The sequence below is a fragment of the Pteronotus mesoamericanus genome, unplaced genomic scaffold, assembly GCF_021234165.1.
Source record: "Pteronotus mesoamericanus isolate MK-2021 breed Mesoamerican mustached bat unplaced genomic scaffold, CSHL_Meso_final contig_116, whole genome shotgun sequence".
Classification (NCBI taxonomy): Eukaryota; Metazoa; Chordata; class Mammalia; order Chiroptera; family Mormoopidae; genus Pteronotus; species Pteronotus mesoamericanus.
Genome location: NW_026555027.1, coordinates 28,972,215 through 28,998,994, shown reverse-complemented (window position 1 = coordinate 28,998,994; position 26,780 = coordinate 28,972,215). Strand labels below are relative to the sequence as shown.

The window sequence follows — 26,780 nt, the reverse complement described above, 5'->3', positions numbered from 1 at the left end:
TTTAATTACTTAGATATTACTTGGGTAAACCAAGTTTTTGAAAACTTACGTGTTGAATATTAAACCTATAGGTTTTTATATGTTTCCATAAATTACACAGCAAGATTATTTTCATCCCACTACAGAAATAACAGTGTTGGTATTATTAATGTTGATAATAATGTTATTATGAGTAATATACTTAATTTTGTAAAAACCACACAATCATTTTATTTTCTCAATTAAAAATAGATATGTGATTTTTCTGCTCTACTGGCCTGTCTTAGAGTCAAAATGTAAATATTCTATATAACATTTTAAGTACATAGTATCTCGGGTTGCATAATAGGTATTTTGTGTTGTGACTGAAATTTCATTTTATATTAATGATATCTGTAGATCATATAACATGTGATTAAGCATGTCTATCTTATTTTTGTCAAATATTGCAAGGTATACAGTTTCTGACAGTAAACATATTGCATTTTTAGACTTCTGGATCTAAAGCACCGAAGTGTTACTTTCCTAGAAATGATAACTCTTATTTAGTCACTTCAACGAAGTATTCTTCAATGGGCATAACAGCTGACCTCCAATTGAATACTGCAAATGCTCGAAGAAAGCTGCCTTCTAAATCCATCTCAACTCTCCGTGTGGAGGTGAAATATCACAAAAATGACATGCTGCAATTTAAGGTATGTTTAATATAAATAATACCACTGCATGACTCATTTGTCAATATGAGAGATTTTTAATACATTCAGTGTTTAGACTATTAATGTAATATTAAGGGTTATCCATTGGACTGATATCATTTTGATTTTATACAAATAAAGTTTTTCTCTTTACAAAGCATATAGCTAGGTGCATAATAAAGCTTTTCATTTTTGCTAACTTTGTGAATAATTAAACATATGGTGGTATTTTTAAAAAGATATTTAAATTATTGCTAAATAAATTACTTAGAATGCATTGTGTTACTAATAGCATTAAAATAAACAAACTAAATAAAACAGGATGCTTACTATTTTCATTACTTTATATAGTGATCTAAATTTCTTACCAATTAATTAGGGCATATAAAACAAATAACAATTTCAACAGTTATACTTTACAATTTTTAAAAATTAAGAACTCCAAGGATATCCATTTAAAAAACTATTACAAATGATAAGATCAGCAAAATGACTAGATATAAAATAATATCTCCAAGAAATGTTTCCCGCATACTATCATTCACCATTTAAAAACTGAAATGGTGTCAAATCTCATTAACCAAATCAAATGAGAAGAATAATCAAATAAACAATAAAACAACCATAGGAGTTGACTGTCTATAAAATAACTATTAAGTGTTGATAAATATTAAATCAGTACTAAGAAATCCTAAATAAAAGTAAATTTTAGAAAGGTAACTCATTTTTAGATCAATTGATGCTTTTAAATAATTTCCATAGAAATCTCAGTGGAATATTTTTTGAGGCTTAATAAAATAGACTTTACATTTATCTTGAAAAATAAATATATGATGGTGGTGATAGTTAAAATGTATATAAAATATATAAAATTTATCAATTTAAACAGAAGTTCATTTAGAATTACCTGGAAGTCTGTTTTATATATGTAAATATAACATATAAAGATATATATGTATACCTTCAAGTTATATCAAATATAAACCCAGAAAAACATTTAGCTTCATATTTATCTTGTATTTGTCTAGTAAAGGTCTTTCAAACCACAGATACAAAGGCATAAATCACATAGATAAAATCTATATATTTACTACGTAAAAATTATGTATTTCATGAACATTATAAGCAATTAGAAGACAATAAATGGATGAACATATGACATTTTATCATAAAAGGTAAGCAATTTCAGCTCATACAAACAAGAAAAATATAGATTAAAAGCAGAGATATAACAGAATAAGAAATAATACTGAGAAATAAAATATTAAATATACATTAAAAATCAAAAGAACAAAAGACAAATTCAAAGAATGGAAGGGTCAAGTCAAGGAACATGTTTAAAGGACCCACAGACAAAGCCAAAGTGGGTAAGGACTGAGGCAGGGAGGCAGGGGAGGGGGTCAGGGAAAAGTGGTGGCGAGAAGGTGGAGACACATGCATTTAAACAATTAAAAAAAATGAATAGAACATCTAAGTGTTGAATAATCGTGTAGAAAAAGTTTCATCCTCATCATCAAGGAAATAAAGGACAATTTAGAAAAGAAATGCACTTGTGTAACATAAAACAACATTAGAGCACACATTTTGGTGAGAATATTAATTAGCACACTAATTCTGGAAAACAGTTTACAAATTGATATCAAGGACCTTATAAATGTCAGTAATATTCTGACCTAAACTTCACTTATAAGAAGTGTACTGAGGAAATAAAGATATTAATAAACATAAATTAACATTAGTATCACACATGGAGGAAAATATGGAAAGCGCTTCTGTGTCTAAACAGAAGTGGTAAATAATTTTGTAAACCCATATGGGACTATTTAGCTCTAAAAGTTGATTTTGAAGATTTCTCATTACATAGAAAAATGAATTACAAAATATTTTGAAAAGATAAAATACAATAGGTAATTTGATCTTTTTACCTATTTATCTATGTATAAAGGAAATATATGTACAAGTTATGGATACACAGTTAAGAATTACATAAATAAAATTCTAAGCATTCCTGTTTTAACCATTATTTAAATTATTTAATATATACATAATATAGCACCAAACTAGAGCAAAACATTTCTATTTTATATCCTGCAATAGATTTATGATCCCCAAAACAAGAGATATGAAGTTCCAGTACCATTAAACATTCCAACTACGCCAACAAGTACTTATGAAAATAGACTTTATGATGCTGAAATCAAGGAAAATCCTTTCGGCATTCAGATTCGACGGAGAAGCACAGGCAAAGTTATGTAAGTGACTAAATTATTTAATATGAATGATAATTTTATTTTAGCCTAGGAGGGGAAAAATAAGATGATTATTTTCACAGCCTTCACTGTGCTAGAGCATCATCACACTAAAAATGGTTTTGGCCTCTTTTAACATTTTAACTTAAACAATTAGCACATGGTAAGACTAACATTAAGGATTGTTAAAATTTCATTTTCACTTTCAATGTGATTTATTTTTATCAGACTTATTCTTCTAATCAAGTTGAGAACCAAACCAAAACTCCTCTTGAAAAGCATGATGAATGTTACCAAAATAAGTAACTGAAAATGTGTTATGTAAATATTTTGTTAGAAGTGTTGAAATCAAAGTTTATTTGTTCTGGAATGAGACTGAATTAATATTATTTCTGCCTGGCATTGATATATGCATCTGGATATTTTTGTTACAATGAATAAATTAAAAATCTATAGTATATTAAAAGATACTTTTGGTAATGTAAGCTTGACTTGCTATCCTTTTGAAGGTGGTGTTCAGATGTTTTCAGGTATTGCCAAAATGCATACACATAATGAAGAAAAGTATGTCTGTGTTATTTTAAAAATTTTGTTGAGAATGTTTTTGTTTCAAAGGATCAAAGTTAAGTTATTTTGTGAAACATTTCCGGTACAAAACTATAATTATCATTATTTAAGAATCATCATCCTTTAGTAAATACCATTTCAAAATAATTAATAAAAATTTAAGTGTCCCAAATTCTTTGTGATATTTATGGTTTCCTACACCGCTAACTGTAATTATTTTTCCCCCTCCTTTGTTCTTGCAAATAACTAGAAAAACAACACATACTCTATAAAACATTTCTTCTAGAATTTTTTGCTAAATACCAATTTTTATAAAAACAAAAAGCAAGATAGAAATAAAATAGTTTACTTTAATATTGATTTCTATGTATTATATTGCAGAAAAAACTGGTTATCTGAAAGAAACAGTAAAATTGATGACTTTTGATTTCTAGGATATATGTGTTACAGATTATATATTATTAATAACTTCATATTAATTTTATTTTAAAAGCAATATATCTCTGAAGATAAACATCTGTAATCATATAATGCTGAATATTTGAAATATATTTTAGACAGTCTTTAACTTAGCAAAAAGAAAAATATATTAGAATAATGACCTATTTCTATTTGATAGCTAGTTAAAATAATATATAGAGAGAAAATTTTTATTTTCCACTCATCCAAGAAAGAATTGCCATTGTTACTCGTGATACTACTTTCAAAATATTTACAGAAATATAATTGTTTTCTTTTGTTTTCAGTTGGGATTCTCACTTACCTGGATTTGCTTTTAATGACCAGTTCATTCAAATATCTACTCGCCTCCCATCAGAATATATATACGGTTTTGGGGAAGTGGAGCACACAGCATTTAAGCGAGATCTAAACTGGCATACTTGGGGAATGTTCACAAGAGACCAACCCCCTGGTGTAGGTACCAATTTTTTACTACCTCATGAAGCAACTAAGACCATCATTAGGATCCTAGCCACTTCTATGTAGGCCTGTACTTTGGTATTGAAGTAATGACAAAGAGGCTGGAGATTCCCAGAGCTACCATAATGATTTTCTGAAAAACAAACTTAAGAAAATCTCCATTAATTATTGGCAAAAGGGAGAGTTGGTTGGGTAACCTTGAGTACACTGAGACTGAGGTAGTAACCCAAGTCCTTACCCCTTCAACTACATAGAAAGAACATTCAAATTCAGTATTCCCTGCCCATTCCATATTCACAGTCAGCTTTTAGAAAATAACTGGCTAGGGTTCTCTTTAAATTTTTTGTCTTCCTCAACAATGATTTGATGCCAGTTTTTTCCTTTATGACATCCAGCTGCAGTTGAGCGTTTTTATGAGTCCTTACTGCTAGTTACATCTTTAGAAAATGTTTTGATAAGCTTATGTCAGTTTTTCCAATGTTTTGACTTATTAATTAAATACCCTTCATGAATATTTAATGCACTACACAATGAATATTAACTATAATTATTCTAGACATATCATAAAAACAACATTTTAATAAAATACCAGCTCATTTCTATTTGCAATATGTGATAAATACTTAAAGGATGTATTAAGTGTGAAATTATAAAATGTGTATACTGTTGTAACCATCTTTTTACAGTTAGGTGCTCAAACAAATGCTTTTATATCACAATACTTCAAAATTAGGTTGTAAAGGTGGTTTTTCATTTATACCAACTTGAAAAAATATATTTTACCAAAATTAATTCTTTAAACTTTCAATATTAACATTGGTATATTAGGTTAATATAACTTTTATATAAATTATCTTTTACATGCTAATTGATTTCTGGGATTCCTTGAGGGTCAAAGATCTTTATTTCTTTGGGTCTCATCATCTTACAAGTTTTGCAACAGTGAGCACGTCATTCCAGGGCCATGAATATCGTTTTGTTGTTGTGGCTGTTACTTGTTTTTTCTATTACCACTTAGTCCCTTTATACACCCTTCCCTCTCCTTATCACCACACTGTTGCCCATATTCATGTGTTCTTTTTTCTTTCTCCTCAACCCCTCCACCCCCTGATCTCCCCACCATCCTTAGCTCTCATCCTTTTCTTTATCTATGAGTCTGTCTCTACCTTTCTTGTCAGTTCAGTTTGTTCATTAGATTCGACGTATGAATGAAATCGTGGTATTTATCTTTCTCTAACTGCCTCATTTCACATAACATAACATTCTCCAGGCCCATCCATACCGTTGCAAAGGGTAACATTTTCTTCTTTTGTATGGCCTACTAGAATTCCATTGTGTTATTGTCCCACAGTGTTTTATCTACTCAACTACCAATGGAGGCTTGGGCTGCCTCCTTATCTCGGCAATTGTAAATAACGCTGCGGTCCACATAGTGGTGCTTATGTTTTTTAAATTAGTGTTTTGGGTTCCTTTGGATATATTCCCAGAAGTGGGATCACTGGGTCATAAGGCAATTTCATTTTTAATTTTCTGAGGTATCTCCATACTGCTTTCCACAGTGACTGCACCAGTCTGCATCCAACCAACAGTTCAAAAGAGTTTTTTATTCTAAAAAATAATAAATATCTAGCTAAACACAAAATGAAATGTTTTATAAATATAAACTATTAAATCAGTTATAATTTTAAGTATGGAATATATAAACTTAGGTAATTATCATATTAATTACTTAAGGTTGAGTACTTTAATCACTTTATTCTTTTTCTTTTTTTATCTTCACCTACAACCTAAGAATGTGCCCTGATTGGGAGTGAAACCTGCAAACTTTTGGTACATGGGCTATGTTCCAACCAACTGAGCCATCCGGCCAGGGCAATCACTTTAATCATTTTTAGGAAATGATATTATTAAAAAAGAAGTGTAAATTTTTGAAATAAATTGACACAAATAATCTGTAGAAAGAAACCTAATTAATCTAATGCCAATATTTTTACATCAGTTATGAGGTAGCATTTGTGGGTATAACACAGTTGTATATTTATTTGTGTGTTCTAAAGCAATAACTGTTCTAATTGTAGAAGAATGATTTCTCAGAGAAGTGCATTTAATTCAGTTTGTGCAAGGAAGGAGTCCTTAACTCCTTCACATAATAGCTCAATCACATGATGAATTTAAATATTACATTGACAAAATATACATGATATTGTATTAGTATCTGAATATCTGTTCTGTGTATTTATTTATTTTATTTTAGTATAAACTTAATTCCTACGGATTTCATCCCTATTACATGGCTCTAGAAGATGAGGACCATGCTCATGGAGTTCTCTTACTTAACAGCAATGCAATGGGTAAAACAATTGCTTTTAAAATTTTTCATGTTTTATGTGACTTTTTAATAAATATTTTACACACAGATAAAATGTAATCATCTTTTGAATTTTCAGATGTTACATTTCAGCCAACACCTGCTCTAACTTACCGCATAATTGGAGGAATCTTGGACTTTTACATGTTTTTGGGCCCAACTCCGGAAGTTGCAACAAAGCAATACCATGAAGTATGCTTGAGTTTGTTTTTAGAAAATACATAAAGTTCTCTTTATTATATAAGTAATTCTTTTAGTTCACAAATTACTTTTGTTTTTAAAGGTAATTGGCCGACCAGTCATGCCACCTTATTGGGCTTTGGGATTCCAGTTATGCCGTTATGGGTACAGAAATACTTCAGAAGTTCAGCAAGTATTTGATGATATGGTGAAGGCTCAAATCCCATATGTATGTATATAAACTTATAAGACAGTGTTAAGTATGTCTTTTATGAAATTGGAATGAATAATTAAACACTTACATACTTTAAAATTGTTTTAAGCATTTTGAAATAGTTAGGGCTCAGTTTCTAGTAGCACCTAATGAATTGGATATGAATTTTTTATAAATTCTCTTTTTAGATTGATAAGTGAAAAGAAACATTATCAGTGTTTTCTATTTTCTCTTCAAGTCCATTCACTGAACAAGTCACTGTGTACTTGCATTTCTCTCAGAAACTTTGTCAAACACATTCTCTTTATTTTCTTTAGATGAGAGTAAGGGTCCACAAATTTATTCCATCAACTTATGTGACTAATTACAGGGAAGAAATTGGAGGTGAAAGAGAGGGATTTTTTGTTTGCCCTGGAATTGATGGTATTTGTAATGTTAAAATACAGAATTAGTAATCTGGCAGAATATCTTCTCTCAATGTTTATGAAAATAAATATTCCAAAGTATCCAGAAATAATCAGTCCCTGTGATTTTATTTTTTAGTGATATTAGGGAATCCCAGAGATTCACCTGGTAACACTTAAGCATAAAAACCTAGAATGAGAGGTATATATATAACAACTCATTCTAAGAACAATAAGAAGGACCTCATTATCAGATATCAGTAAATAGAATTTAATATAGGTTCCTGAGGATTATTATGAGGATATTAACTTTATAGTGGCTGATATAGAAATATACAAGTGAATTTTTTCATAAAAGGAAGGTTTCCCATTTTTTTATAAAAAGGTATGTCCATTGTATTAGCCACCCATTTATTTTATAACACCCAGAAAAAAATAGCTAATGTCTACTAACAGAAAATAATTTAAAATTTTGTTACTTAAGAATAAATTATAATTTTATTATAACATTCAAATACTTATTAGTTAAAACATAGCTTATAATAATTAATGGATTATTAATATGATTCTTGCTCCACTACCACAATTCTCGTATTTTTCAGGATGTTCAATACACGGACATTGATTACATGGAAAGGCAACTAGACTTCACAATTGGTGAAAGGTTCCATGACCTTCCCCAGTTTGTTGACAAAATAAGAAATGAAGGAATGAGATACATTATTATCCTGGTCAGTGTTTATATTTCATATTTTATCCAAGTCTTATTACCTTGGTTTTATTAAAATTTCTCTCCTAGGTTAAAGAATGTGGGGAGATGTTTCAAATAAGAAGTATGTAACTTTGGATTCTACTCCAAAATCTAAAACTTTCTTCCTTTAACACTTCCTTTTATTTACATGGGCTACCACAGGCTACCTGTATACTTGATGCATCTTTTAGAGATCTAAGACTAAAGCTGGGAGTCAAAGGCAAGCTGGTTTTTAGTAATTGCCCATGTTATAAACTGGCGTCAATTTATAGAAGATATCACCAAGGGATGATGGATTTCCTATTCTCATACACTTCCCAGATCATTCTCTTGGACTGCTTCTTATGTTTCTTATGTTTCAAAAATTGCCTTCAACTTAGTGATTCAATGGGGAGAATATTTTATCATTATCTCATAAGCAGCAAGCTACACAGCCGGAAATCCGACTAGAAAAATAAAAACAAAAGAAAATCTCTAGTAATCTTGCTTGAAATCACAGCTAATATATTTTTGAAGTTCTTAATTTTTTATAAGAAATTTATAAGACAGTACAGCTAGAACAGTGAAGTTTGTATCATCAGTCCACTTCTCAGTGTGTCTCTGAAAGTACAATATAATGTTTAACAGAATATTACAATGTTTCATAGCTACCCAAGAGGCTATAATTTTATTTCATAGTAACTTGGTTTGTCTTTCATTTCAATTTAGGATCCAGCAATTTCAGGAAATGAAACAAAGCCTTACCCTGCATTTGAAAGAGGACGGGAAAAAGATGTCTTTGTCAAATGGCCTAATACTAGTGATATCTGTTGGGCAAAGGTATTGATTTGACTTTGAACTAAAATACAAAGAAAAATATTTCATTGAAAGTTTCTATTGAATTAAAACTGTTAAGAACATATTTAGAGAAATGTATGTATGTTATATGGAACGTTATGACTTACTAGTTAGTAAAGAAAATACATATTCTTATGAGTTTAATCCAAATTATTAAAAATAGAGAAAAAATTCATACAAGTTGTGAGTCCAAATACTATTTGTTCCATCTTGAAATTGTCTTGTATTTCTTGCTACCTTTTGTGTTTTATTACAAACTACCACTAATAGCTCAGTGAATCATTATTCTATACCTCAAGAATCATTTAAATTTATGCACTTAAAAAAACCTATCATTAAAAAAATAAGCAATGTTTTTAAGAGCTAACTTATATTCCTGACTTGAACAAGAATATAATTTACTTATTACATTTAGCAGTAATATTCAGACATGGGTATATTAATATATATTTTGAAAAAATGTCCTGATTTGGCTGACATAATAAAGAGGATAAAAAACTACTAGTCATTAATAGAAAAAAAATTCCATAATGGAAGATATAATTAAATGTATTACGAAATCCTTTTTTGGTCTTGGATCAAAAGTAGGTCATCAGTGGTAAAAGTGGTAAAATTCAAAATGGCTTGTAGATTAGTTAATAGTATGATATTAATATTAACTTCTTGGTTTTGATAATTGTACAATAGTTATAAATATGTTAACATTAGAGGGTGCAGGGTGAAGGGTGCAGAACTCTAGGTATAATATTTGCAAGCTGTTCTGTAAGTCTGAATATAATTAATTTCAAAATAAAAAGGTTAAACTAAAATAGAAAAAAAAACTGTTACAATTGGGGAGAGTGAGAGTCAAGAGGCTTCCTCTTCTGTCTCTGTTCTTGTCTCACTTGGCAAGAGAATAATTCACATGAGAGACAAACACATCTAGTGCAAATGCAATAAGTTTATTTATGAAATACATACAAGCATGGAGCAGCAAACAAGTACCTGGCAAAGGTACTCACATATAGAGGAAAAGATGTTGTTAGTAAATTGTTAGTAAGTTAATAAGTTTGTTCTATATACTTGAGACTACAAGTGGATACTTAGCTAATCTAAGTAGGCTGACTATTGGGTTCAGGAGTTATATACATCAGCTCGCTACTAGGTACCCCCTTCTTCCCCTGCCTTGGGAATAATTGACAGCTACAAAGCCTTCCTTTCTCAGTTAGTAAAGTTTATTTGTCTTAGTTAGTGAAATTGTTACAAAGAAGCTCCCTTTTCCAGCACAGAATCTCAAGGACTATGTCCCGCCCCTTCCTGTACCATCTCTGCTTGCAACACAGGACACCTGGCAACCTTAGTAAGATTGTTATGGGAGCTTACAGAAACCTTTTTCTCTGAACAGTCTCAAGAACTCTCCCTTCTTCCTGCGCTATTTTGCTTGTAATGCTCGTGACACCTGACAGTTTTATCAAGCCAAGCTCAGGACTGCTGAGTTCTTTCTTTTGCTGCCAGCCTCCTGAATTAAGTTCTTTCTTAGATTGTAATGGCGAGGGCCCTGCCTTTATTTCCCCCCAGCTGTTCATTCCTAGCTCTTACCTAACAAATCTATGATAAACAGAAAAAATGCTATTTTAAGAAACATGCAAGTGTAGATTATAACACGTAGGCCCTAAAAAGGGATTTTTTTCTTCCTAGTTTCTTGTCATTTTATATTTCTATTACAGTTCCTCAGATTTGTACCCTCTAATCCATTCCTCCACAATCAGCAACAAATCCTAAGTAATTAATCTATGGGGATTCTTTATATTTTTATTTGAAACTTCCTCATTTCTAAAACATTGAATCAAATTCACAGATTTTCAGCATGACTGAACTTGGGTTCTCTTTTGTTTCTTTTGTTGTGTTTGGGTTCAAGGAAAACATTGGTAGAGGAAGGCAGGGGCAGGGTGCTTGGCGGAGTGGAGGGGAGAGGAGGGTTTAGTACTTGTTGTGAAAACCATGAAGATGCTCATCATGGCGTCATTCAACTCAGATGTTCAGTTCTCTTTAAGTAAAAATGTATTTATTATTTTATATTTTGATTTTAGAATAATTACAGAAACAATTTTAATATACTACAGTAAATAAAATTTAGTATGTGGTTTTCATATTATTTTTTGGACAGACCTTTGGTTACATGAATTGTTTTCCAAATCACTAACTACTACAAAGGCTAGCTTTTCCTTTTCTTATTTGCTATATTAAAAAGAATATCCATATGGAAAATGGGAATAGTTTGCAAATAGCATATATTCCAAAACAAAAACTGAAAAAGAAATAACTGAAGGAATTACTAATCAGGGATCTTCAGTTTATAATATGGCTCTAAAACTCTAATTTATTTACAATACAGTCATATAATACTGAAGTCACTTTAAATTGGTTTTCAACTTCTTATGTCTATGCAGGTTTGGCCAGATTTACCTAATATAACAATAAATGAAAGCCTGACTGAAGATGAAGCTGTTAATGTAAGTTTTACATTCATTGACTATATAGCTAAAGGAAATTCAGCATATGGATTTAACTATCACTTTGACCAATCATTCAGTTTAAATAATTTCCTTAAAAAAGTAAATGGGTTATTTTCTAATTCTCTATGTTAGACCATATTTAAATCAAATTTATTTATTTTTCATAAATACCAAAAATAGTCACTCTGTTAAGCAACCGTACATATTTAATGGAAGCAATGATTCTTTCTTTCTTTATTTTTTTATTTTATTGAGGTAAGAATGCTTAACATGACATCTATCCTCTTAAATTTCTAAGGTCATAATACAGCATCCTTGACCCTAAGGACAATGCTATACAGCAGATCACTAGAACTTATCTTGCATAATTGAGACTTTGTGCCTATTGAATAGCAATTCCCCCCTTTATCCCCACTCCCCAGCCACTGACAACCACCATTGCTTTCTCTCATTTTGTGAGTTTATTATTTTAGATACCTCATATATAAGTGGAGGCAATATTTATTCCTCTGTACCTGGTTTATTTTACTCAGCATAATATTTTCAAAGTGCATCCATTTTGCCTCATATTACAGGATTTCCTTCTTTTGTAAAACTGAATAGCATTCCATGGTATGTATATACCGCATTGTCTTGATCAGTTCATCCATTGATGAACATTTAGGTTATTTCAAAACCTTCACTCTTGTGAAAAGTGCAGCAATAAGGATGGGAATTCAGAGTTCAGATATCTCCTTGAGATACTGATTTCAAGTTGCTTTTTTTTTTTAAAGGGTAACTTCCCACAAATGGGAGTTCTATTGTTAATTTTTTGAGAAAGCTCCATGCATTTTGATTTTGATTGGCATTATCTTGACATAAATGAAGTTTAGCATCTTTTCATCTACTTGTTGGCCACTTGTATGTGTTCTTTATAGAAATGTCTATTCAAGTCTTTGTCCATTTTAAATAAGTTGTTTGTTTTTTAATATAGGGGTATAAGATTATCTTATATACTTTGGAAATTTACTATTTATCTGCCATATGGTGCACAAACACTTTTTTTCCATTCTGTAGGTTGCTTTTTTTACTTGGTTGATTATTTCCTCTGTTGTGCAGAAGCTTTTTAGATTCAGTGACACTTATCTAATTTTTTTTACCTTGCTTTTGGTGTCATATACATGATATTTTTGCTAAAACAAAATATCCTGAAGGTTTCCCCTATCTTTTTTTCTTAGATTTGAAGTTGCAAGCATTACATTTAAGTCTTAAGTCCATTTTAAGCTGATTTTTGTATGCAGTATAAAAATAGGGGTCTAATTTTATTTTTCTACACATGGATATTAAATTTTCTCAACACTATTTGATGAAGGAAATGTCCCTTTTCCCATTGTATAATCTTGACATCTTTGTTGAAGATCAGTTGACTATATATGTGTATGTCGATTTATGTGATCTCTATTCTGTGTCATTGGTCTGTGTGCTAATTTTTATGCAGTTACTACACTGTTTTAATTATGATTGCTTGAAGAATATATTTTCAAATAAGGAAATGTGATGACTCCAGCTCCTTTCCACATTTTCAATATTATTTGGGCTAATTAGGTTTTCTCTGTGTGTGTATGTGTGTTTTTCCAAATGAATTATAACGTTGAGAATCTGATAGGAGTTGCATTAAATCTATAGATTACTTTTGGTAGTATAGATCTTTTAACTGTATTAATTCTTCCATTCCCTGAAGTGTGATATGGTTCTATTTGTCTGCCTCTCAATTTTATTTAACAAGGTTTTGTTTGTAGTTTTCAATAAATAAATCTTTCTCCTAATTTATTCCTATTTATTTATTTATTTATTTGTGTATTGTTATTTTAAATGTAATGGTTTTAATGTTTTTTCCAGATAGTTCATCATTAGTGTATAAGATTATGACATTCACGAAGAGGAAACTTTTACTTCTTTCTTTCTGATTTAGATGCTTTATACTATATTTTTTATACTTAATTGTTCTAGTTAGGACTGTCAGTAGAATGTTAAATAGAAGTGACAAGAGTAAGCATCCTTGTCTTGTTCCTGACATTATAGAATTTTTTTTCTGAATCACTGCGATATTAGCTGTAGACATTTAATATACAGTCTTTATTATTTTGAGGTAAATAACTTTGCTATTTCTAGTGCATTGAGAGTTTTCTTCATGAAAGGTTGTTGAATTTTGTCCAAGACATTTTTTGCAAGTTTGTTGAAATGATCATTTGATTTTTATTCTTTATTATGTTAATGTGGTATGTACATTAATTAATCCTTGTATCATAGGGATAAATCCTATTTGTTCATGGTTTATGATCTTTTTTACTGTGCTGTTGAATATGTTTTGTTAGTATTTTATAGAGAATGTTTGCACCTATATTCATCAGGGATATTGTTCATTAGGGTTCTTTTCTCCTGTGATATCACTCTTATGCTGGCCTCCTAAAGTGAGTTTGGAAAGGAAATATTCTCTCTGCTTCATTTTTTTGGGATGTATTTGAGAAGGATTTGCATTAGTTCTTTTAAAATGTTTGGTAGAATTCACCAATGAAGCCATCTTGACCTGGGCTTTTCTATGTTGGTAAACTTTTCATTACTAGATCAGTATCCTTACAACTAATTGCTATGTTCAGATTTTCTATTTCTTTATGATTCAGGTTTGTTAGGTTGTATGATTATAGAAAACAATACATTTGTTTCTGTGTTATCCATTTGTTGGTGTGTAATTGTTCATAATAATCTCTTATGATTTCTATTTCTGTGACATTCGTTGTAATGCCTTATCATTCATATCTGATTTTATCGACCTGACTTTTCTCTTTTTGTCTTTGGCAATATGTTTGTTTATTATTATTTTTAATTTCAATTAAAGCTTGAATTCAATATTATTTTGTATTAGCTTCAGGGGTACAGCATAGTGGTTAGACAATCATATGCTTTACAAAGTGTTCCTCCAAGAGCACATGGAACATTCTCCAGGATATATCATTAGTTAGGACACATAGCAAGTTTTAACAAATTAAAAATATTGAAATTATGCCAAGTATGATTTCTGGCCACAGTGGATAAAAACTAAAATCAATATCAGAAAAAAAACTGGAAAATTCATAAAATGACAAAATTAAACACCACAATTTTGACCAACAAATGGGTCAAGGAAATATCAAAAAAGAAACTGGAAAATAACTTGACACAGCAACATGAAAATACAACATATCAAATCTTAGGGATGCAACAGAGGCAGTCTATAAGGAAAATTTATAATGATAAATGCCTCCATTAGAAAAGAAGAAAGATCTCAAGTAAACAATCTAACTCTCCACTTTTGAGAACTAGGATAAGAAGAGCACACTAAGCCCAAAACCTGAAAAAGGAATAAGATTATAAAATTAGATCAGAAATAAATTAAATAAGTGCTATCTAAATTAGAGGGAAAAAATCAACAAAACTAAGAGTTGGCAATCAATAAAAGAAGTTAGTTACCTACAAGGGAGCTCCCATAAGACTGTCAGTTGATTTCTCAACAGAAACTTTGTAGTCCAAAAAGACTGGCAAGAAATATTCAAAGTGGCGAAAAGTAAGGACTTAAAACCAAGATGAATCTACCTGACAAAACCATTATTTAGAATCAAAGGACAGATAAAGTATTTATCAGACAAGATAAAGCTAAAGGAGTTTGTTACGTCCACATCTGTATTTCAGGTCATGGTAAAGGAACTTCTTTAAAAAGAAGAAAAAAAAGTAAAAATATGAATAATAAAATGGCAATAACTACATATCTGTTAACAATTAGTTTAAATGTAAATGGATTAAATGCCCTAATCAAAATGCAATGTGAAGATAATATATCAGAAATGTACTTGGAATTTATGTGATCTTATCAACCAATGTCATACCAATAAATTTAATAAAAAGAAAAAATAACACGTAGGGTAGCTGAATGGATAGGAAAAGAAGATCTTTGTATTTGTTTTCCACCAAAGACTCACTAAAAGTAGAGAGATGGAAAATAAATATTTCATGGAAATGGAAACAAACAAAAAAAAAAGTTGAGGTAATAATACTGATATCAGCCAAAGCAGACTTTATAACAAAGGCTATAAGAGAAAAAGAAGGACCAGACAATTCCACTTCTATGTATTTTTACAAAGAACCCCAAAGAAGTATTTTGAAAAAAGATATGCATTTATATATTCATTGCAGCACTATTTGCAATAGCAAGATATGAGAGCAACCTAAGAGTCCATCAATAGATGAATAGGTAAAGAAGTGGTTTAAATGTGCAATGGAATAGGACTCATCTGTAAAAAAAGAATGGAATCTTGCCATCTACAACAACAGAGATAGACCTGGATGGTATTGTGTTGAGTGAAATAAATCAGAAAAAGAAAGACAAATGTCATGTGATTTCACTTATGTGTGAAATCTAAAACAAAAACAAAATAAGCAAATAAAACAGAAACAAACTCATTGATACAGAGAACATTTTTATGATTGACAGATGGGAGGAGTTGGGAATGAGGTTGAAAAAAGCGAAGGAATTAAGAAGTACAAATTGGTAGTTACAAAATAGGCATGAGGATATAAAGTATAACATAAGAAATATAGTCAATAATACATATTGTAATAGCTATGTAAGGTGTCAGATCGGTACTAGATTTATCAGAGAGTGATCACTTCATAAGATATATTAATGTCTAATCACTATGTTGTACAATTGAAGCTAATATAAGATGTAAGCTGTAATTCAAAAATATGAGCAGTATTTAGAAAAGGGTTGGTAATCGATCTTTTAAGTAAATGGAATTATAATCATTATATCATACAAGGTCATGTAAAAATTAAAGTTCAGTATGAAAAATTAGAGACCCATTTTTACTTAAAACCAATTTTTTTCTAAATAGAGTTTAAAAATTACTGAACTATGCTGTTCAGGAAAAAAGTAAATTTTATCTCAGCTGAAGTTCTACCTATTAATCTTGGGTAATATTGGCAACTGGAGAAGTGGGTATATCTTCTTTATATAGATTTTGATGGGTAACTTCAATTTGCAATGCTGTATGTATAATCACTTGGATTACTCTTCCACAAAAGGTATAAAGTGTGTTGGATCACATGTATCTGGTGAAATTTCTGTACATAACCAATGATTTGTTTAAAGGAATAAAATCAGCCAACTAAAAGAATAAAATAAACATGAAAACGAATGGATTATAGAAAGAGCAGAATAATGGAAATTTGCAAAACAAAATATGGCATTACCTTTCTTACTATTTCTCATTGTAATTTATAGGAGAGCTTAACATAGAAAACATTCATTGAATATAACCACATTGAGTCTTTTTTCCCATATGAGTAAAGCACAATTTCGGGCAAAATAATAAAATGAAGTATTTTTCAAATCTAACAGTGTCCATGATATATCTGTTTTGTAAATCCTTATATTTCCTACTCTGAGTTTTATCTATGCACAATGCCATCTTATACATTGTTCACGGAGAAGACTATTCTGGTATTTACTACACAGTCTTGAAGTGTGACAGGAAAGCATTCAAGGGAAGCTGTGTTTCTCAGGCAAATGATTTGTCCGCAGGTAATTCCTCTGCTAACACACCTACTCAGACTTTGGAATGTATATGGGTAGGCTGGCAAGTAGGGAATTTTCTTAGTATAGAAAGGAGTAAATCAACTTTTCTCACTCGGTTGGGAAGGGTTAGATGTGAGAGAGAAAATATAAACATGTCATCCCAATAAATTTAATAAAAAGTTGGTTGGAGTGGAATGGTATATTGGTTCTGGAAGACCAGTAAACCAGGTAAACAAAAAAATTTTTTATCAGAAAAGAAGGCCCTTTTCTTCCCCACTGTACTCCACAATTGTAAAGCTGCAACGAAGCTCTAAAGATAAGGTATAAAAACTTCCCTATCACGTCAAGGAACATATAGCAAGGACTCATGGACAAAACCAAAGGGGAAGAGCTGAGGGAGGGAAGGTGGGAGGGGGCAAGGGAAAGAGGTGGGGGGGAGGCAGAGACAAATGTATTTAAAAAGTAAATAAATTAATTAAAAAAAAAAAAAAGAAACACTGAAAGTATATTTCTGTGTTTTGAATGGTTTCTTTACAATCTATGTAGGATTTCCAAGGCTGTTCTTTTATCTTTCCATATACGTCTCTCTCTGTCTTTTTACTTCCCATTGTTGCTGGGGTGCTTTGAGGAAAATCATACAAGTTGATGTAATTCAAATTAATATCATATTTCCATTATTATTACTTCTCTGTAACTTCTGGATCTGACAGATAAATACCTAATCTAAATACATATGGTCTCTTCTATGATTTTTTATTTGTGGGTCCAAATTTTATTTCTACAGGCTTCCAGAGCTCATGTAGCTTTTCCAGATTTCTTCAGGAATTCCACAGCGCAGTGGTGGGAAAGGGAAATCATAGATTTCTACAATAACCAAATGAAGTTTGATGGCCTGTGGATTGTAAGTAAACATTGAGTAATTTATATTGTAAATTATTAATTGTGTATTGATTATGCAAAATTCTTAATAGATTCTAAGAATGTTAACAAACCATTCTTTGTGAAAATTAGCTCCTTCATTTTTTCCATTTTTATGCAAGGGACTGTTAAGGTACAGTTTTACCAATTCAATTTATGTATATGACTGTTACTTTCTGAATATTCAAGTTGAGTAGTTTCAACTTGACAAAGGAAACCAAATAGCCTCCTTTTCTAATTATTCATAAGTGCTTATAAACATTTATTTTATTTTCATTTGGTATAGGTATAAATTTCATAATCAACTGTCTAAGAAATCATAATCTCTTACAAATTAGTCAGAATTATCTCTCAGTTTCTTAATTTTAAGTAAAACTTTAAAGTAGTGTTAATAAGATTCTTAATAACAGAATTTTAAGATAGCATTATAAAAATTTATCATAAATAAATATTTTATACAGTAGTTTTATATAATACTTCTCTCGATTTTTGTTGGTGACATTTCTTTGTTTATTTTTAACAAGTATATATTAATTTAATTATTTTCTTATTTAAGAAACCTTTAGAAATTTATTATATGTAATACTTAAAGCATTTTTTAATTAATAAGTAATACAAGTTTACTTTATATATAAAGTTATGTACAATTATAGATTATATTAGAAATATCTCCAAGAATGATAACTTGATCCAGAAAATATAATCATTTTTTTTTAGGTAATCACTTTTGAATGGTAACTAATTTATATATTTAGATGATGGTACCTTTATATGCAGATATTAGGATCCTGAAATGTATGCTCACATACTCTTAGAAGTTTTTTATTTTTTATTTTTGTATTTGTAAACTATATCTTATGGTTTTAAAAACCACAAGGTATGGTTTTTTAAAACAAGCAATTGATGCAAGGCTGGCTCCAAGGCATGAGTGTTCAAGAGAGGACATGGGAGAATAAACAGTATTATAATTTAATTTTATGTCTACAAAAATAAAGTATTTCTTTTGTGTATATATAAGGAGAGACCCCCCAAAAAGGAACTTATTTATAAAAAATTGTGTTTTTATTTACATGTTTAAACTTCTGTCATCTTCAAAGTACTCTCCATTTGATGTATTACACTTACTGAACGTTTTTCCACTGCTCAAAACAGTTTTTGAACTGATATAGATAGGTTCTTAGAACACTCACCTAGTGGGGGAAGCCTGTACTACAAAGGGCCCATCCTCCAGGAGATAATTACTTTTTTTTAAATCTCCCCTTATATTATATCTACAAAGAAAAATTGGAAATTTTATGTTTGTCAAAATAGACAACAAATTGTAAAAACTTAAGGAACACTGAGCTAAACTAAATTCTTTAGTTTCATTGAGAAGTAGATTTTTGCTTTTTAGAATAGTGAGTAATTTTTGTTATTTAAATATACTTATTAGCCCTCTGAATTAGTTCTTTTGAGAATATGTGTTCTAAATTCGTTTTTTTATTTATTTGTCTTTTTTTAAGGATATGAATGAACCATCAAGTTTTGTAAATGGAGCAACTACTAATCAATGCAGAAACAGAGAACTAAATTATCCCCCTTATATTCCAGGTACAATATCGTTGCTTTTCCTTTGATATTATCATATTATTATTAATTACTTACTAATTCGATTATATACCTTAAGATGTAGGGAACAGAATTCACGTCCCCAGTTTTCACTACCCATCTACACACTGTACCACACTTCATTCTCATATACTTACATAGGCAGTAAACTTCATAAAATGTTAACATAAAGTTATGGCAAATCTCTGAAAAAAATACGTTTTAAACTGAGAAAAAATGGGTCCAAAGATAATGTTGTTGTATCATTTGCCTGGCTCTTAACCCCAGGGCTTTATGTAACAAACTGATTTTTTAAAATCCATTTAATTAGTATTTCTCATCTAAATGAACAAAATAAAAGAGAAATTTAGGATTACTTTATTTTTCTGTTTTTTTTTAAATTTATGTTGAACACTAGTAACATTTTTGTTACTGACTATAGTAAAAATTTTCACATATTTTTCAGTCACAATGGTAACTACAATCAATGACAATTATAGACTTTTTTTTCCATTTACAATAACATTGGCAAAGTGTAAAATGATTTAAAAATCAATAAAATTTAAAGCAAAAATTAATATTTTTACCAAGAGAATATACAGTTGCATTTTACACATTTTTATTTTTGGTTACTTTATAATATATTAATTTTTTTCATTGGTTTCTCCTAGAACTCACAAAAAGAACTGAGGGGTTACATTCCAGAACTATGTGTATGGAAACGGAACAGATCCTTAGTGATGGATCATCAGTTTTGCATTACAATGTTCACAATCTATATGGATGGTCACAAATGAAACCTACTTATGAGTAAGCAGCATTCATAATTATCCTTTCTGACTCTTTAATATCTTTTAGATATTAGAATTAATGTTATCTAATTTGAGAGTCCTTTTTTATTGCCCTTATTTTGTAGCACTTCTGCATGTTTTCTATAACTTATGTGGTCTTTTATGACATTTAGAATAATAGCTTTTCATTTCCCTCTCTCTCACTCTCATCAGTATCATGCTTTGAATATTTACCTCATTTCCAAAAGGACCCTGAACTATTTTATTTTGTTCCCTTTCATATACTCAGCTCATAATAGCACAACACCTAACAAACAGTAAGTGCTCAATAGTTTTGAATGAGTAAATGAGTAAATAATATATAATTTGATATGATTAATTAAGACATTAAAACTTGGCTAAATTTGTTATTTAAATGCAAAAGTAACAAATTAGAGTACACGTGAATGATCTTGTGTTTCTCAAACTTTTATGTCCATATTAAACTTTTACATGAGGCAAAGATAATGGAACCCAGGCCATTATTGTGAATATCAAGTCTTTATTAGCATTATCTTTTGCCAGTAGATAATATTGAAAAATAAGACTGATATAGATAGCAACAAATAAGATATAGCTCACCCCTACTAATTTGGAAGTCTTTTTGATTATAGCTATGACCTTTTGTTGGTCACCTAAACAAATCCTGAACACATGTGTCTTAGACATTACTTCTGATTAATATGGCTGGGTTGAACATTGATATAGCTCTTATATATGTTTTTAAAATTTCAGTAGTTTACTTGTATTTTTTCCATGATCCCTTGTATTCTATTCCACCTTCACCACCTTCCTACGCTACCCCAAATTTGAGTTTTAAATCCATAAAACATTTTCCATGAGTTAGCTTTTTCACATTGTCTTCTCACTAAAGGAAATTTTTAATTTAATTATTTATTACATTATACACTCAGAAAAAAAAAGAGGTCTTTTATCACACAAAAACTTTGTACACAATTCTAAAACTAGAACTGATACTGCATTTTTTAATCTAATGGTGAGTCTCTTTGAATATTAAATGAAAAAGTTATTTCTAAAGCATATTAACACATAATACTGAAAGTTTTCTTTTCTTAAAAATAATTCAATAAAATATCTTTAGTTTCAAAGAGTGTTTTAAAATAAATATTGAGAAAACAATCCTGTAATAACTTTTTTCCTCTAAGCAATACTAACCAGTATTTTAAATAATTTAATACCACCCAACCAGAGATATAAGTATCTGGAGAATATGTATCAATTGATTTCACCAGTAATTAAAAACAATGGACATTTGAATTAGTTTGAGATCATCTTTAGTAAACATGATTATAATATATATATAGTTAAAAACTTTAAAGTATATTTTAAAATTTTCAATATAATAGTCTTCCATATAGCCTACTTTTATAATATACATGTATAGTTTTTTAATCAATATTTTCTTTTTAAAAGGACTTTTCTCCAATAATTTTAGATATTTTATAAATGTTCTAATATTTTTAAAATGCTGATGTATACTATTATAAACACCCAGTAAAAATACTTCTGTAACAGAATATTAAAATCCTTTCTGTAAGCTAAATTTCCCAAAATCAGTTGGCAACAGAAGAAAAACAGTCTTATGGTTTAATGTGTTTCTTAAAATTGAACTGAATTCACTGTGCTAAATTACTTGTAAAGTTTGTTGTGTCAGAAGTATTTAGAAAATATGTATAATGTGATTTTAAATTATATTTTTAGTGGTGACAAGTAATTTTTCAGATTAATGATATTCTGTGAAGGTTTACAGAAGATATTTTTCTAATGAATAAGTTAGATTTTACTTAAAATATTTTGAAAATAACTTATGCAGAGTTCTCAATCAGAAATATAATAAGGGATATACTCAGTTATTAATTCCAGCCTTTGGTAAAGATTTTTGCTAAAGATACACAGAAGAAAAAAATCTTTTATGAATGCATTTATTTCATGTGAACACAATGAGAATTTGTGACTTTATTCTTATATAGTTTTTATAATAAATAAATTTAGTTTTATTTGCAAATGACCTAAATTTAGTTATACATTTTCCTGTAAATTTTAAATATATTAATTATTGTATTCTTTATAAATATACATTCATTTCTTGTTAAGTGTTAGCAAATATATGTGATATATGTCAAATATATTAATTTTACTAACTTGACTGATTATAAGTAGAAATATCTGAAGAAAATACCTACTATAAAAACTTACAAATCCTTCTTCACTTATATTAGTGCATTGCAGAAGGCAACTGGCAAAAGAGGAATTGTTATTTCTCGTTCGACATATCCAACTGCTGGACGATGGGGGGGGCACTGGCTTGGAGACAACTATGCACAGTGGGACAATCTGGACAAATCAATCATTGGTATGTGAGAATCACCATCTTTCTCTTTTTTTTATTTTTTATTAGGTATTTACTTTTTCTGGTGTTGTTTACATACTTTATAAGTTTGTCTCAGAAATACAGTTCTAGTGTCACATTTTGTGTCAAATACCAGCATGATAAGGCAGTGGACTAGGAAGCAGGATCTGGGAAGCTTTCTAGAAACTCATGATTCCCAAAAAGTTTGTTCTGAGAAAATAATGTAGTCACTTTTTGTTTCAATACCCTAGTTGGAAAGGGAGGGAGATGGGAAAGAAAACAAGCTAAGAATAGAAATTCTAGATTCTACAAATCACTCATAGGTGCTAAAGAATGGCATATTTCAAACCAAATTTAGAAACAGTTTTCTGGTAATGGTTGGATAAATACTAAATAAGACATTATCATTTTAAAGGGCAACTGACTACTTTTCTGTTTGAGATTTAGTCTTAAAAATGATTGACAGTGGAAAAGCTGGGAAATTACATGCATTTTATTTTCTTGACATGATCATTCCTCAGAGGATTTTATTTCATAAAATAATTCATTTTGTTTCAAATGGTGAGACCTCTCATTAAATTATTACAGAGATAGCCTTTTCTTATAAAACATGAAACCAAGGAAACCAGTGTACTTTCTTCTTATACTATATGTGTTCATAACATTTTGTGTTCTAAATATGTATTGTAGAAATATAAAGATGCATATCCTTTCTCTTTTATAAATGTCATTAACACTATAAAGTTAAAAAGTATGAAAATTCTAAAAAGAAATGATAGAAAACCATGCTAATAATCCTAAAAATGTTTCATTGAACTAGAGGTTGATATTAGAAATAGAACATTTTCATGAATAAAAAATATCAAAATATTTATGGAAACTATAACATTTTAAGATTTTTTTCCCTAATGTTTTTAGGTATGATGGAATTTAGTCTCTTTGGAATATCATATGTAAGTGGCTCTACTCTTTTTATATTTGTAACATAAATATTAAGGAAAAACTGAAAATTAATTAAATATAACAATGTATTTTAGACTGGAGCAGATATCTGCGGTTTCTTCAATGATTCAGAATATCAGCTCTGCACTCGCTGGATGCAACTTGGGGCATTTTATCCATACGCAAGAAATCACAATATTAAAGGTACCAGGGTATGTAATTATTCCATTTACTCTCTTCCCTTTCCTCTCACTAAATATGCAAGTTTTGAATTTCCTCTCCCTCACTGATTTCCATATGAATGCTTTTATGCTCTGTACATTTACTGAGAATCTCTAAGCTCATTATTTTGAGAATTTTCTGGCTTGGTTTACTCTTTGTAATTTTGAGTTCAAGACCTTGTTCAATTGCATCCTTATTGCTGTTCTATATAATGTTGGAGTAGTCAGGAAAAAAAAATTGCCTCTGGAACTTCTTCCAAACCAGAATGGAACAATAAGAAAAATAGCTCAAATAAATAATTAGAAGTAAAAGCCACTTGAAATACTAGTATCAGTGTATAAAATAGGAAGATTAAAAAATACCTATGTTAAAAAAATGATTTGAGAAATTGAGCGAGAAAAAAAGGGAATCATGAGAAACTTTTAAGAGGCGACAGACTTATACCCTTTACTCAGTTGTCTGGAGGAACTTTTGAATGAGAGGGGAGACAATACTAAAAATTATGGAAAAGTGTGAACAATTAGATGCATGTTTAACTAAGCACTACATTTTGTGACATGGGCTTTCAGTGAAGAAATACAGAGAGAAGATAAAATATCAAGAGCACCTTATGGAAAAGTTGTAGACAGAGCCCATCTTTAAAGGATGAGGCCTAGCCATAGTAACTGAATAGTAGAACTCAGCATGTGTTTGAAATCTTTGCATCACTCTTGGGAAATTTTAGTCAGGAAATGAACATGAAAATCTGTTTAAGGTAGAAAGACAGTATGGGACCATATTTTGGAAGAATTTGAAAGCTGGGCAATACAATATAACATGATTGAATAGAGATATTTAACAGGAAAACTTGTTATCAATAACACATTATCAATAAATTTGTATAGATATTAGGAGAGTGGGGTATGAGTCAATAGAAATCTGAATATGGATTCATTCAACAAGTATTCACGGAGAATCTACTAGCTGATATTTATAAAACCCTTGCTCTACTGATTCATATCATGTAGGAAGATTAGTGATAATAGATAATGATGTGAATATATATTTATACATATTTTATATATATTACATATTTGTATGTATATATTTAGATAAAATATCAGGTACAAATAAATGCATATGAGGGAACAAAGGGAGTATGACAAAGTGATAAAGATTTATAGCGGTTCTGTTTTAGAAGCGGGTAATCAGGAAAGTCCTCTTAGATAAGTCATATTAGAATTAGGGCAGACACTTGAGTGGAGGAGAGCAGCTAATGTAAATACTATATTGGGATGGGAAGAATTCCAGTTGGGAAGGAATAAGTGAAAGAGCCCAAGATGGGAATGTGGTTGGACTTTTTGGGAAGATGAAATAGAGGAGAGAAACTAGACTAAGGAGATATTTCTAAATTAAAAAAAAGAAAAAAGAAAAAAAAAAACCATCCGAAGAACAGAAGCCTCAACTTAAGTTTAAATATGAGGTAATAGAAAATAGAACTGAATTTAGGAATGTATGGTTTAGAATTCTGTGCTTGTGTATCAACACTTTAAAAGTGAAATAATGTAGGTTAAGTCAATAAGCAACAGATATGATCTATGTCTCTTCTTATTTGGCTTTGAAACTTGTAACAATAGGACCAGATATCGCTTAGTAGTTCTTAAAATATTTAATTTTTAAGTATGTGCCTATTCCAACATATACCAGTAATACCACTCAGTAATTATTAAGCATTCCTACTGCTAAAATTTAGAAAAGTTGGAATCTTCATAGATATAAAGAAGCTTTTAAGAGCCCTATTCTTGCTGGTATCAACAACAACAACAAAACATTAAACGTGTTGCCTCTGGAGTTATGTGGCAGCCTTATTTGTTTCCTGGTGAAGATAAAATAAATAACAATCACTTTAACGTTGTATTATTTTTAACTAGTTTGTGCAAAAATATTTTAAATAGGTGTTTAATCTTTCAATTAATTTTAGTCTTTTTACCTGGAGTGTATATTATAGAACAAACTGGGGCATGTTCTTTTCTCTTGTCCAACATTAATTAGATCTTCTTGTCCTTATATGTAGTTAGTTCTTTACTATAATAATTTACTTGTTTCTCATGAAAACACACAATATGTGGGATTACCATGACAGGCCCTGCAGGTCTCTATTTATTTCAATCCATTTTTTGTATAGCATTGCATTTCTCTCTTAGACTTTTCACTTCTACACTGTGTATCATCATAGTTGACAATGTATTTGTCACCTATTCAAATGTGAACTACTCTTTACACATGGTAATCAAGCCAGAAATTTAATCTGCATTTTTCTTATTAAATGTTAATATTGTACTCTCTGTAGGAGATAGAAACATTATTGCATAACATTTTTCTGACAATAGTATAAAGCACAAGATAGAGAATTAATATTATTCTTTGCTTTTTATTTTCCAAATATGCATTTGAAAATTATGATTTAAACAATGCCAAAAGCTTATGACTATTTCAATTTTGTTTATTTTAGAGACAAGATCCTGCTTCCTGGAATACAACTTTTTCTGAAATGTCAAGGGACGTTCTAAACATAAGATACACTTTATTGCCCTACTTCTATACACAGATGCATGAAGTTCATGCTCATGGAGGCACTGTTATCCGACCTCTTTTACATGAGTAAGTGCAATTTTTTTCCC

At 29.9% G+C, this 26,780-nt stretch overlaps 1 protein-coding gene across 1 annotated transcript in view; it reads left to right on the top strand.

The window, feature by feature from the left end:
• The window catches only part of SI (sucrase-isomaltase), an 86,908-nt gene that overhangs the window by 45,645 nt on the left and 14,483 nt on the right, over positions 1–26,780 (top strand). The window contains exons 25-40 of the mRNA XM_054576904.1: positions 471–674; positions 2,772–2,926; positions 4,237–4,405; positions 6,666–6,762; positions 6,859–6,971; positions 7,063–7,188; positions 8,180–8,308; positions 9,037–9,147; positions 11,595–11,657; positions 18,035–18,151; positions 19,671–19,758; positions 20,427–20,565; positions 22,826–22,959; positions 23,875–23,909; positions 23,994–24,110; positions 26,612–26,760. Coding sequence (XP_054432879.1) covers positions 471–674; positions 2,772–2,926; positions 4,237–4,405; positions 6,666–6,762; positions 6,859–6,971; positions 7,063–7,188; positions 8,180–8,308; positions 9,037–9,147; positions 11,595–11,657; positions 18,035–18,151; positions 19,671–19,758; positions 20,427–20,565; positions 22,826–22,959; positions 23,875–23,909; positions 23,994–24,110; positions 26,612–26,760 — 1,946 coding nt within the window. The remainder of the gene's footprint in view (positions 1–470; positions 675–2,771; positions 2,927–4,236; positions 4,406–6,665; positions 6,763–6,858; positions 6,972–7,062; positions 7,189–8,179; positions 8,309–9,036; positions 9,148–11,594; positions 11,658–18,034; positions 18,152–19,670; positions 19,759–20,426; positions 20,566–22,825; positions 22,960–23,874; positions 23,910–23,993; positions 24,111–26,611; positions 26,761–26,780) is intronic.